Source organism: Balaenoptera musculus, chromosome 8 (assembly GCF_009873245.2).
Source record: "Balaenoptera musculus isolate JJ_BM4_2016_0621 chromosome 8, mBalMus1.pri.v3, whole genome shotgun sequence".
Taxonomy (NCBI): Eukaryota; Metazoa; Chordata; class Mammalia; order Artiodactyla; family Balaenopteridae; genus Balaenoptera; species Balaenoptera musculus.
Genome location: NC_045792.1, coordinates 54,365,057 through 54,379,719, shown reverse-complemented (window position 1 = coordinate 54,379,719; position 14,663 = coordinate 54,365,057). Strand labels below are relative to the sequence as shown.

Below are 14,663 nucleotides of genomic sequence, written 5' to 3'. Positions count from 1 at the left end.
CATGCTTTATGAATGCTGAATGCAAAGACATCTAGGCAGAATATTGAAAGAATCTTCTTATAGAGAATATGAGCAACCTAAAAGACCTGATGATATTGAGGGTTCCCTAACAATTGGCCCAGAAAAGTAACCCTATGGTGAAGTTTACTAGTCTTAAAGCCCTCAATCATATGCTTAGAGCTTGTGATCACCTTTTTAGTTTTCTACTCTTTAAGAATGAGGAGACAGTGCCAGACATATGATGAATGCATTCAATATGAAAGAGGCCAAAACAAATAATAAGGGAATAAATCAGCTTAGAGTAAACAAATTTTGCATGAAGAAACTTCAAAAACAACAAAATGACAGCAAATATTATAATTCATTAATATTCCTAGATATATACTGTATCTATGAATCAAGAGTAAGATGCTATAAAAAAGGAACATTCAGAGAATCCCCCCAAAGAGGATATTAAAAATATGATAAAATGAAAAGCTGAAATGAAGGGTTTGAAAGATATAGTTAAAGAAGGCACTGGAATTCTTTCTCCTGAACATACATTGTTATTGTCTTATGGTCCATCACCCCCTATTCACCAGCAAGCATCTACCACAGGAGAGACACTAAACCCATGGTATGGTCCAGAGTAAACAGGACAGCTTGGGGCCTCAGGACCTTGGGCCCACTCACCACCACTGCTGTGGCCAAATAGCAAGTGTTTCCTTAAGTTCATGGACCACACCCTGGGGGCCATCAGAATTATGAGAAAGAAATGGAGAATAGAAGGGACTCAATGGAATTATTACTGAGCCGGAATAGAAGGACCAACATAAAAAAGGGGGAGGGGGTACTGTGCAGAGAAAATGGAAGGGAGGAAATCATCACCAAAATAATTCAAGAAAATATCCTACAATTGAAATATATGAGTTATTAGATTGAAAGAACCCACTGGGTACTAAGCATAGTGGGTGGAAATAGACCCATGCCAGTTTCAGAATTATAGACAAGGACAGTTCTACAAGTTTATAGAGTTAGAAGTCAGATATATACACAAAGGATCAGGGATCAGAATGGTTTGGGACTTACCAAAGCAAAACTGGAAGCCAGAATTATAGGATAATAACCTAGCCAAACTGTCGATAAAATATGGTGACAAAATACATTTTCATACATTCAAGTTCTCAAAAAAACTTATATTCCATAAACTATTGCTCAGGAACCTGTTGAAGGATGTGTTTGACCAAAATGAGAGAGAAAACCAAAAAGGAGGAAGACATAGGATGCAAGACATAGGAAATCCAACACAGAGAGAGGTGAAGGCAATTCCCAAGGTGAAGGCGAAGGGAAGGGATTTTTCAGATGATAGCAGTACACTAGACAGGCAGCCAGTCCAGAATGAAGCAGTGTGACTCCAAACACATATATGTTGAGGGCATTCTGTATTATACTACTCTTGACCTGATAGTATATAGGTAGTCTGTCCCCAGAATCTTATCTGTACTTAGCTTGCATGGACCATGTGCTGATGAAGTTCTTGCTCTCTCTCACGTGCCCTGCTACCTGGATAACCAAAGACATTCATTTCACCCCACAGAAGAATTTTGCTTTGAACTACTTCTGAGAGCTGAAGATTGGCCCTGGTAAGTAAGCTTAGAAGGAGAAAATAGAGAGTATCCCACCCCCACTGATCATATCCCTGTCACATCTCAGCACCTGGCCCACACTGCAGATCTGCCAAATGCCTTCACTATGCTGAACTCTGTGCTTCCTGGGACTCATTCTTGCCTCCCTCAAATGGGGCAATGATAAACTCAGAAAAGCTGAAGGCATACTATGACTCTCTTAAGCTCATCTCTGAGAACCTTCATCAAACAGTGGCAATAATGTCCTTTTCATGCACAGCCAGGTTTGTGCTTTCCTGATGATTTTTAAGTTAATCACCCCTTTCATTTGTTTAGATGCAAATACTTATAGTTAAAATAACAAAATATAAAAACTACATGATGATAGCAATAGATTCAGAGAAAGCATTCTGAAAAATTCAGCTGCTATTTATGATCTAAATAAACCACATAAACAAAATAAAACCCTTTACAAACTCAATAGAAGGAAACTTTCTCAACCTGTAAACTACAACATCTAACACATTTAGTCATGAAATGTTTTTAAAAGTTACCTTTAAAATCAAGAAAAAAACAAGGATATCCATTGTCACCACTTCTGTTCAACACTACACTGGTGGAAGTCCTGTCCAACATAGTGTTTGCAAATGACATGATCGTGTACAGAAAATACCACAGAACAGGTACCAAAAAACTACTAGAAGCAATAAGTGGAATTCAACAAGGTCACAAGATTCAAGTCAGTATTCAAAAATCATATTTCTATGTACTAGCAGCAAACAATTGGAAAGTGAAATTTTTGAAAGTACAATTTACAGTACCATCCAAAAACATCAGGGCTTCCCTGGTGGCACAGTGGTTGAGAATCTGCCTGCCAATGCAGGAGACATGGGTTCGAGCCCTGGTCTGGGAAGATCCCACATGCCACGGAGCAACTAGGCCCATGAGCCACAATTGCTGAGCCTGCGCGTCTGGAGCCTGTGCTCTGCAACAAGAGAGGCCGCGATAGTGAGAGGCCCGCGCACCACAATGAAGAGTGGCCCCCACTTGCCGCAACTGGAGAGGGCCTTCGCACAGAAACGAGGACCCAACACAGACATAAATAAATAAATAAATAGATAGATAGATAGATAGATAAATAAAAATTTAAAAACTACAGTGATCAACTATTAAAAAAAAACAGAACTTACCAACCGGTTCCTTTAAAAAATAAAAAAATCAAATGTTTAAGGATTAAATTTAGCAAATATATGCAAGCTCTGTATGTTAGAAATTGTGGTGAACGGTTTTTTGCTGAGCAAAATTAAAGAAGCCCTAAATAAATAGATGTATCATTTTCATGGGTGAGAAAACTTCAGTGTTATTAAGATGTCAGTTCTCTCCAAATTGATCTATAGGTTCAATGCAATCACAATCAAAATCTCTGCAGGCTTTCTGATAAAAATTGAGAAACAATTTATGAAATTTACATGGAATGCAAAGGACCTAGAAGAGCCAAAGCAATTTTGAAAAAGAGCAACAAAGAGGCTTATCTACAGAACAGAAACAGACTCACAGATGTAGAGAACAGACCTGTGGTTACCAAGGGCGGGGGGTGGGGGTGGGGAAAGGATTGGGAGTTTGGGATTAGTGGATGCAAACAATTATATATAGAATGGATAAACAACAAGGTCCTACTGTATAGCACAGGGAACTATATTCAATATCCTGTAATAAACCATAATGGATCAACGCAATCTCTATCAAATTACCAATGGCATTTTTACAGAACTAGAACAAAAAATCTTAAAATCTGTATGGAGACACAAAAGACCCCAAGTAACCAAAGCAATCTTGAGGGAAAAAAATGGAGCTGGAGGAATCAGACTCCCTGACTTCAGACTATACTACAAAACTACAGTAATTAAGACAATATCTTACTGGCACAAAAACAGAAATATAGATCAATGGAACAGGATAGAAAGCCCAGAGATAAACTCATGCACCTATGGTCAACTAATCTATGACAAAGGAAGCAAGAATACACAATGGAGAAAAGACAGTCTCTTCAATAAGTGGTGCTTGGAAAACTGGACAGCTACATGTAAAAGAATGAAATTAGAACACTCCCTAACACCATACACAAAACTAAACTCAAAATGGATTAAAGACCTAACTGTAAGACCAGACACTGTAAAACTCTAAGAGGAAAACATAGAACACTCTTTGACATAAATCACAGCAAGATCTTTTTTGACCCACTTCCTAGAACGATGGAAATAAAAACAAAAACAAATGGGACCTAATGAAACTTAAAAGCTTTGCACAGCAAAGGAAACTATAAACAAGACGAAAATACAACCCTCAGAACGGGAGAAAATATTTGCAAACAAATCAATGGACAAAGGATTAATCTCCAAAATATATAAACAGCTCATGCAGCTCAATGTATTTTTTTAATAAATTTATTTACATATTTATTTATTTTTATTTTTGGCTGCCTTCGGTCTTCGTTGCTGTGCACAGGCTTCTCTTGTTGCAGAGCACGGGCTCTAGGTGCACAGGCTTCAGTAGTTGTGGCACGTGGGCTCAGTAGTTGTGGCTCACAGGTTCTAGAGCGCAGGCTCAGTAGTTGTGGCACACGGGCTTAGTTGCTCTGCGGCATGTGGGATCTTCCCGGGCCAGGGCTCGAACCCATGTCCCCTGCATTTGCAGGTGGACTCTTAACCACTGCGCCACCAGGGAAACCCACAGCTCAATATTAATAAAACCCAATCAAACAATGGGCAGAAGACCTAAATAGACATTTCTCCAAAGAAGACATACAGATGGCCAAGAGGCACATGAAAAGCTGCTCAACATCACTAATAGAGAAATGCAAATCAAAACTACAATGAGGTATCACCTCACACCAGTTAGAATGGGCATCATCAGAAAATCTACATACAACAAATGCTGGAGAGGGTGTGGAGAAAAGGGAACCCTCTTGCACTGTTGGTGGGAATGTAAATTGATACAACCACTATGAAGATCAGTATGGAAGTTCCTTAAAAAACTAAAAATAGAATTACCATATGACCCAGCAATCCCACTACTGGGCATATACCCAGAGAAAACTATAATTCAAAAAGACATATGCACCCCAATGTTCACTGCAGCACTATTTACAATAGCCAGGTCATGGAAGCAACCTAAATGCCCGTTGACAGATGAATGGATAAAGAAGATGTGGTACATATATACAATGGAATATTACTCAGCCATAAAAAGGAATGAAATTGGGTCATTTGTAGAGACATGGATGGACCTAGAGGCTATCATACAGAGTGAAGTCAGAATGAGAAAAACAAATATCGTATTTTAATGCATATATGTGGAATCTAGAAAAATGGTACAGATGAACTGGTTTGCAAGACAGAAATAGAGACACAGATGTAGAGAACAAATGTATAGACACCAGGGCAGCAAAGTGGGGGTGGTGATGGTGGTGGTGTGATGAATTGGGAGATTGGGATTGACATATATACACTAATATGTATAAAATAGATAACTAATAAGAACCTGCTGTATTAAAAAAAATTCAAAAAATAAAAATAAAATAAACCTACATTAACACAACACAAAAAAACCATAATGGAAAAGAATATGAAAAAGTATATATATATAATATATATATATAACTGAATCACTTTGCTGTACACCAGAAACTAACAGAACATTGTAAATCAGCTATAATTCAATTAAAAGAAAATTTTTTTTTAAGAATCCAAAAAAAAGAAAATGAAAGGCAAGTCACAGACTTGGAGAAAATGTTTGCAAAATATATGTCCAACAAAGGACTTACAATTAGAATATATAAAGAACTCTTACAACTCAATAATAAGAAGGCAAATAACACTTTTTTTAATGGGTAAAGATTCAACAAACACCATATCAAAGAAGATACAGGGATGGCAAATAAACATATGAAAAGATGCTCAGTAGCAATCATTAAGGAAATAAAAATTAAAACCACAACGTGATACCTCTATACACCTACTGAGGCAACTAAAATGAAAAAGACTGATGTCATAGCAAGTGTTAGTGAGGATGTAGAACAAAAAAAGACTCCTACCCTGCTGGTGGGAATGTAAAATGATACAATCACTTAGTAAAACAGTTTAGCTGTCTTAAGTTTAACATTCACCTGCCAGACAATTCAGCTCTCCTCCTAGCTTTTTACCCAAGAGAAATGAAAGTATATGTCCATACAAAGACTTATTTATGAATGTTCATAGCTGCTTTATTTGTCATAGCAAAAAACGAAACAACACAAATGTCCACCAACATTTGGACAGATAAACAAATTGTGGTATATCCATATAGTGGAATACTACTCAGCAGTAAAAGGAAATGAGTATTGATACACATAACAACATGGATGAATTTCAGAATAATTATGCCAAATGAAAGAAGCCATGTAACAAAGAGAACATACTGTATTATTCCATTTATATAACATTCTAAAAAATATATAAACTAAGCTTTTGGAGGTGATGGATAAAGCTGTAAAAAATATGTTAGCTATACCTGTTATTTTGGATAACTCACCAAGCTTCAGTTCCCTCATCAGCGAAGCAAAAAGAATAATACCTGCCTCACAGAGTTTATTTGAAGGTTGTATTCATATGTGTGTGTTTATGTATATATATTGTGTGTATCTAATATACTGTAGTGCCTGACACAGCAAATGACTCAATTAATGTTCTTTCTGTTCCACCACCGCTCTGCCTCTTCCAAGTGACTGATAAAGTTACTGGGTACTTTCAGATTACTCTCTTGATACACTTAGTGGCACATTTTTTTCTTAGTACCTTTTAATGGCTAAGTGTAATAGGCAAATGTATTAGAGAATTTAATAGATAAGTTTGCTTTTAATACTTATGAAAACCTTTTCCTCTCATGACAGTGATGACTTCAAGCTCTCATCATGACATGACTTGACAAAATTTCATTTTGCTTTTTTCTTTTACCCACAGGGTTTATCCATGGCTTAGAGGACTGGGTTATACATCCTTGGGTGTATTTTTATTGGGATTTTTATTATGGAACATAGATAACATCTTTTGTGATTCACTGAGGTAAGATATATTTTCAATCTCTGAAAAATATTTTTGGAATCTATTAAGCAGACCATTTCATAGGCATATAGAATTATTAGTGCACTGAAGTGAACTTTTGCCATCATTGAAATTAAAAATATACATATAGCACAATAAAGCTAAATTCTGGGAATGCTTGTTTAAATTACCTAAAAATTTGGACCTAAGAATATTCCATAACATCTGTAGGGATTTTTTGTGTGTGCATTGCAGTACTATACAGTTAATCAAATATTGACTAGGGCTTTGAAATCTGCCCAATCTGCTTTACTGAAGAAATAAGAAATAGGAATGATTTGTAATAAGCATATGAAATACGTATATATAATTTTGTACTTTAATATGCTTAATGTTATTTTCTAAGAAAAGCAAGTATTCCTTTTTACTACCTTTTCAGCAATTATATATTCACTGGAATTTGAATCTTGGGTCTCTGGACTCTAGTCTGTCACCTAAGATACTGTCTGTCTGGGCCTCAGTTTCCATAAAATGAACATGTTAAGTAGGTTAAACTAGTGGATCCTTCCAACTCAAAATTCTGACTTAACAGTTTTGCATAATCATAGACAACAGAGGAATGTATTGAATAGCACCACAGAAAGGCAATCAGCAAAATTCAAACTGTGGGAAATCTATAGAATGAATAACCTAGTCTCTTCAGCAAATAAATTGCAGAGGGGGTAAAAAAGGGAAGAGGAACGTAAGATTAAAAGAGACTTAAGAGATATTATCAACCAAACTCAGTGTAATTACTTTTTTTTGGATCTTGATTCAAACAAAGTGTTTAAAAAAAAAAAGCTTATGATCAGTAGTCAAATATCTAATGATGTTAAGGGATTATTGTTAATCTTTTAGGTGTGAAAATGGTATTATAGTTACATTTTAAAGAAGTTTTAACCTTTTAGAGATATATACTGAAATATTTAGAGGTAAAATGATAACAATATCGGGGATTTGCTTCAAAATAATATGGGAGGGGAGAAGTTTAGATGATACAAGATTGACCATAAATTATAATTGTTGAAGCTGGGTAATGGGTACATTATTATTTTGCCTACTTTTGCATATGTTTGCATGTGTAAAATGATAACAATATCTGAGATTTGCTTCAAAATAATATGGGAGGGGAGAAGTTTAGATGATACAAGATTGGCCATAAATTATAATTGTTGAAGCTGGGTAATGGGTACATTATTATTTTGCCTACTTTTGCATATGTTTGAAATGTAGACTTTAAATGCACACAAACAAATAATACATCTTGCTTAAAAAACTAAGATCTAAGTGAGTGGTTCTGAATCAGTACCATAATATCCATCAGAACCCCAACTGGGGCTTTTACAACGCAGAGGTAAGTCATCATCCTCTGGGTGAGATCCTCTGTTTCTACTAAGAAATAAAGTAGGTTCTTAGAGATGTCCGCAAAATTTGTGGGGATATCTAGAAAATAATTTGGTGTTTCACACTGAATTTCCCCCCTCTAATAAATGAGAATATTAATATGATACACACTTAATCAAAAGATCTATAATTTGAGACTCAGCTGTACCACTAGCTGAGTGACTTGGGCAACTCAGTAATCTCTCTGCATTTTAGTTTCCTCATCTTCAAAGCAAAGCTTATAAAGCCACCTCAAAGACTCACTATGAAGTGAAATAATATTATAAATGCAAAAGGACTTTATAGACTGTTTGGTGCTCTTCTGAAATGATGGTTGTACATAGGGCATAGAAAAAGCTCGTGTCTAGTTTCTTGAGTGAATAGCTAAGCTGACCAGTGTTTCCCAAAGTGTTTTTCCAGGAAACACTTGTTCCATAAGGTGCTAATAAGATATTACCTGAAAGAAGGGTTCCATGTATTAGTAGGTTAACCTGAAAAAAATGAAGATAACCTGTTTAGTTACGGTAGGACTTTTTAAAGCCTATAATTTGTTAATATGCATTACAAATCTCCAAGAGGGCAATAAACTATGTACTATTTCCTACATTTATTTTGACCAAAGAGTCATTTCTTCATGGAACTTCTGTTAGGAATACTGTTCCTCAAAATACACTTTGGAAAACAATACAACAGACTACAGCAGACATAAGGAAATTAAATAATTGCCATGTTTGAGAATGACATTTCAAAATTTCAAAATGCTCTAAGACTGTCAGCAATAGTTGTTAAATATAAAAAATAATTGACATGCATATTTTCCCCCCCTCTCTACACAGGAACTTTCGAAAGAAGGTGCCACCTATCATAGCTGTTACCACACAGTTTCATGCATGGTGGCATATTTTAACTGGCCTTGGTTCTTATCTTCACATCCTTTTCAGGTAGGAAATAGAGACTTTTTTAGCCTAGTATTGGAGTGTTTCTTTCTCTACTCTTCAAATAGAACGGTGTAAATATAAAATGTCACAGACAGAATCAGAAACTTATGTTCCAGCTTTGCCTCTGCCACCGGGTGATCTTAAGCAAGTCCCTTACTCTCTCTGAAGCTCTGTTTTCTCATCTTTAAAGGGTGACAGCTCTAGTAACCGACCTCTGGCACATGATCTACATTTTAAGTAGATCATTCATCTCCTTTTTTAGCGCAAGTAGGATATAAACATTTCCATTTCTTGTTGATCATCATATCTTTGTGTATAGAGAACAAATTTAAGGGGGAAAAAGCAGCCAGATCCCCCGAGTGGGGACTGGGAAAGCATGAGTATCTGAAGTCCCCAACTTAATTTGTCTCCTTCCCTGAAATAAATTGGTTGCCACTTTTCTTTCCTTGTTCCCCTAATAAAGAACTTGTTGGGGCTTCTCTGGTGGCACAGTGGTTAAGAATCTGCCTACCAATGCAGGGGTCATGGGTTCAAGCCCTGGTCCGGGAAGATCCCACATGCCACGGAGCAACTAAGCCTGTGCGCCACAGCTACTGAGCCCATGTGCCACAACTACTGAAGACCACGTGCCTAGAGCCCATGCTCCGCAACAGGAGAAGCCACCACAACGAGAAGCCGATGCACCGCAGCGAGGAGTGGCCCCCACTCACCTCAACTAGAGAAAGCCCGCACGCAGCAATGAAGACCCAACACAGCCAAAAAATAAATAAAATAAATAAATTCAAGAATTCGTTGGAGGTCAGCCATTTATAGCAAAAATGGAATCAGAATTCTCTCTGATCACCCTGCTCAAATAATACATCTGTATCACTCTCTCCCCTTACCAAGCCTTATTTTTCTTCACGACATTTATAACCAGTCATGTGCTTACTTGTTTACCTCCCCCAACTAGACTGTAAGTTTCTTGAGAGCAAGGACTTTATCTTATTCACTGCTACTCTCCCAAGTGCTTAAATCAATGCCTGTCACATAGTAAGCACTCAGTATATATTGTTAAATGATTTAATGAATGAATGTGTACATATTGATCTCTTTGCCAGGGGATCAGTCTATGTTTAATCTCAAATTCACTCAAGAATTGAGAGAGCTGAAATATTTATAGAAAGGGAAAGAAAATTTTCCTTTGAACCAATGTGAAAATTTACTCAAGTGAAATTTTTAGAATACCTTTTAAAACATTTGCATCTCACCTGTCTAGAGATCAACTTATTTAGGCAACCTGAATTTAACTACTTGAGAATGATATAAAAAGAACTTCTGGGCAACTAAATAAGAATCACTGAATTCATACTGTGAAGAGCTCAAGGTTATTAATCATGGAAGAGTTCTTTAAACTCTGGCTCTAAGTATAATTATTTTATTTTTTGCCACTTCTTACTGCATTGATTATTTGGATTCTCAGCCCATAGCATATTAGAAATAACTATTTAAGAGGGAGGGTTATGGGAGGAAATGCTTGGGGAAACTGACAAATGATAGAAAAGGAGAAACAAAAATAACTATAAAGCAAACCCAAGAATTAAAAACTTGGCACTTTAACACTGCCCACGAAGTCCCAAGGACATAACTGCAGTGTAATATAATACAGCAATGAATACTTCTTACCTGACAGATGGCTTCCCTCAGAGGGAGCATCTCTAGGGAACCAGGTGGAAGCAGTGGGGCCTTTTATAACCTATTCTCAACTCAAATTGTATCACTCTCACCATACTCCATTGGTCAAAGTCATAGAGTCTATCTCTTGACAGGAGGAGTATTGAAGAATTTGGGGACTCCAAACTCATGTCTGAACAGGAGGCTCTGTTCAGCTGGAGCTGGTATCTGAGCTCAGAGGAAAGACCCCATGGGGCTGAGACCCAGGACTCTTAAGAAGGGTACTGCTGGGCTTCCCTGGTGAAACAGTGGTTAAGAATCCACCTGCCAATGCAGGGGACACGGGTTCAAGCCCTGGTCTGGGACGATCCCACATGCCATGGAGCAGCTAAGCCCGTGCGCCACAGCTACTGAGCCTGCACTCTAGAGCCCGTGAGCCACAACTGCTGAGCCTGCATGCCACAACTGCTGAAGCCCATGTGCCTAGAGCCCATGCTCCACAACAAGAGAAGCCACCACAATGAGAAGCCCATGCGCCGCAACGAAGAGTAGCCCCCGCTTGCCGCAACTAGAGAAAGCCCACGTGCAGCAGCAAAGACCCAATGCAGCCAAAAATAAATAAAATAAAAATAAATAAATGTATTAAAAAAAAAAGGGTACTGCTGCTACAGGAAGAAACTGTTGCTGCCATAGTGATGGAGTGTTGTTGGGATGCTGTTCACAAGAACCACAAGCCAGTGGCCCCTGATAAAAATGAAACAAAAATGAGAAGTCCTTTCTTTCTCCTCCAGCTTTTCAGTCTCTTTCAAATGCCCTAATTAGCAGAGCCTATTAGGGAGCATCTGGCAAGGCAGGAATGTAGTTTGTAGTCTCATCTCCTGCATCACAAACAGGATGGAATATAGAAGAGTGGATTTGGAGCTGAGATACATTAACTTAACAGCTGACCCATCTGGTGAGACTAAAAGAGAAAGGGGGAAAAGCATAAATAACCACTATCAGAAATGCAACAAGAAACATCACCACAGATGCTGCAAATATAAGGAAGATAAGGAGGTATTTTTAACAAATTTATGTGACAGGTACTTTTGTTTATGTTTGAAATTTTCCACAATAAAAAGTTTGAATTTTCAGCTCATAGCCTCATCTGGGCTTGATATATATTATTCCTTTAATACTCGTGATGGTCCTGTTTTACACTTGAGGAAAGACAGGCTCAGAGAAATCAGGTGCCTCACGCATGATCTTAGTGTTATTGCCTGGATTTGAGCCCAGGGTTTTCTGTCTCCCCAAACCAATCAAGACCTTAGAAATCAACTAATATAACTTCTTAATTTGATGGTGAAGGAAACTGGGGCCCAGAGAGAAGTGACACTCAAGGTAACTGGCTAGTTGGAGTAGAATATATTGGATAATGATTAGACAGCACCTGAATTCAATCCTGCTTCTAGCATTTACTAGCTGTAGCAACTTGAATGAAATATTTGACCTTTTTTGAGACTTTCTCATATGCAAAACAGGAATAATAATACCTACCTAGTAGGGTAGTTTAAGAATGAAGTGTGTATAAAGCTCTGGGTCCAGTGCTTGCCCCCATGTTGTAGGTACTTAACAAATAGTTGGGAGCGGTGGAGGTGACAACAAGGGTTGGAATCCAGGGCTCTGTGCCCCAGTCCAGGACTCTTCACTGAAGAGAAGAGAAAACATGGCAACTTTCTTTTAGAGATTAACATCTGAAAAATTGTCAGAGTAAGATTATATTCTAAGACAGTAAAGTATTCATAATATATGATGCTTCTCTTTATAGTTCCGGTTTTGGGTACATTAGAATGGCATCATAGCCACACTAAGTTACTCAAATTCAAAAATACGTGCTCGGGGCTTCCCTGGTGGCGCAGTGGTTGAGAATCTGCCTGCCAATGCAGGGGACACGGGTTCGAGCCCTGGTCTGGGAAGATCCCACATGCCGCGGAGCAACTGGGCCCGTGAGCCACAACTACTGAGCCTGTGCGTCTGGAGCCTGTGCTCCGCAACAAGAGAGGCTGCGATAGTGAGGGGCCCGTGCACCGCGATGAAGAGTGGCTCCTGCTTGCCGCAACTAGAGAAAGCCCACGCACAGAAACGAAGACCCAACACAGCCAAAAATAAATAAAATAATTAATTAATTTAAAAAAATATATATGTGCTCTTTTTCATTCTCTTATTTAAAGGAGAAAATTTTTCATGCTATAAAATTATGTTTTGCATATGTTCTTATACTGTATATTACTATTCAAATACACTTAAATCGTGTACTATATATAAACTGTGTATGCTGTTAAGTTATGGACAGTTTAATAAATTTTTCAGAGATAAATTTAACTTTATTTTTGCTGTACGGACTGATATATTAGAATCTGATCTCATCTTTTTTTTTTTTTTAATAAATTTATTTATTTATTTTTGGCTGCATTGGGTCTTTGTTGCTGCACGCGGGCTTTCTCTAGTTGCAGCGAGCAGGGGCTACTCTTCGTTACAGTGCACAGGCTTCTCATTGCGGTGGCTTCTCATGTTGCAGAGCACGGGCTCTAGGTGCGCGGGCTTCAGTAGTTGTGGCTTGCAGGCTCTAGAGCGCAGGCTCAGTAGTTGTAGCGCACGGGCTTAGTTGCTCCGTGGCATGTGGGTTCTTCCCGGACCAGGGCTTGAACCTGTGTCCCATGCATTGGCAGGCAGATTCTTAACCACTGTGCCACTAGGGAAGCCCAGAATCTGATCTCATGTTTAGAGGTGACTCATTTTAAAGGATTCTCTGAAGAAGTGATACCTTCCTGGTTATTTCATACCTGTATTGTATTCCTGATAGAGCTGGTATAACCGTTTCTAAAATATTCTAGGAATACTCTATCTTAATTCTTACTACCATATATCTTCAGAGATGAAACTGGCAATCATGACATGAATCACATCAAACATGAGCAGAATGCTCCCTACTAAACTACAAACATCCTGAGGTTACAGTCTGAGAGTTGATCATTTCTGTCTTCCTTAGGATCTTGCCAACTGTTCTGCATAGAGTAGGTCCTCAAAAAACGGTTGCTAAATGAACAAAGTTTATTTGTCAGTGTTGCTTTTTCTTTGTATATACAGAGGCACTGTGGTTAAATTTGTCAGTAAGCCAGTTTGCATGAATTTAAAATCTTGTCTGAACTTATTTACAAAACAGAAATAGACTCACAGATATAGAAAACAAACTTATGGTTTCCAAAGGGGAAAGGGGGTGGGGAGGGAGGGATAAATTAGGAGTTTGGGATTAACAGATACACACTACTATATATAAAATAGGTAAACAACAAGGATCTACTATATAGCACAGGGAACTATATTCAATATCTTATAATAACCTATAATGGCAAAGAATCTGAAAAAGAATATATATATATATATATATATATATATATATAAAAAACTATATATATCTGAATCACTTTGCTGTACACCTGAAACTAACACAGTATTGTAAATCAACTATACTTCAATTTTTAAAAAATTTGTCTGAAAAGCTTTCCCCCTCCCCTTTTCTTTCAGTTTATATACAAGAACACTTTACCTGAGATACAGGCCAAAGGTGAAGGTAAGTCCACTTCCTAGGGTGTGTGTGTGTGTGGAGGACGGAGGTAATGGGAGGATGGGATGGAGGTGGAAGAAGGGGGTGGGGTGGAGAGGTAGCAGAGAGAGTACAGGCCTTGGGACCAGATGCTCTTGAATCTTAAGTCTTCCACTTACTTTTCTATTACCTTGGGCAAGTCTCTTTTCTTTAAGCCTTAGTTTCTTCAATAGTAAAATGGAGCTGTTAATAGCTACATTGCAGAGTTATTTTAAAGATCTGAGATGATTTAAATGCCCAGCTCTATGCTTGACAAAGTAGATGCTTAATATATTTAAATAAATTAAATAAAAATAGTTTCTGAGATCTGGTGTAGACCTAGAAA

General features: G+C 37.7%; 1 protein-coding gene across 3 annotated transcripts in view; it reads left to right on the top strand.

Annotated features, from left to right (window-relative positions):
- ACER3 (alkaline ceramidase 3) overlaps positions 1-14,663 on the top strand; it is a 187,496-nt gene that overhangs the window by 171,134 nt on the left and 1,699 nt on the right. For all 3 annotated transcript variants that reach the window (XM_036860118.1, XM_036860117.1, XM_036860119.1), the window contains 3 exons: positions 6,602-6,703; positions 8,941-9,045; positions 14,260-14,305. In XM_036860118.1, the coding sequence (XP_036716013.1) occupies positions 6,602-6,703; positions 8,941-9,045; positions 14,260-14,305 (253 nt within the window). The remainder of the gene's footprint in view (positions 1-6,601; positions 6,704-8,940; positions 9,046-14,259; positions 14,306-14,663) is intronic.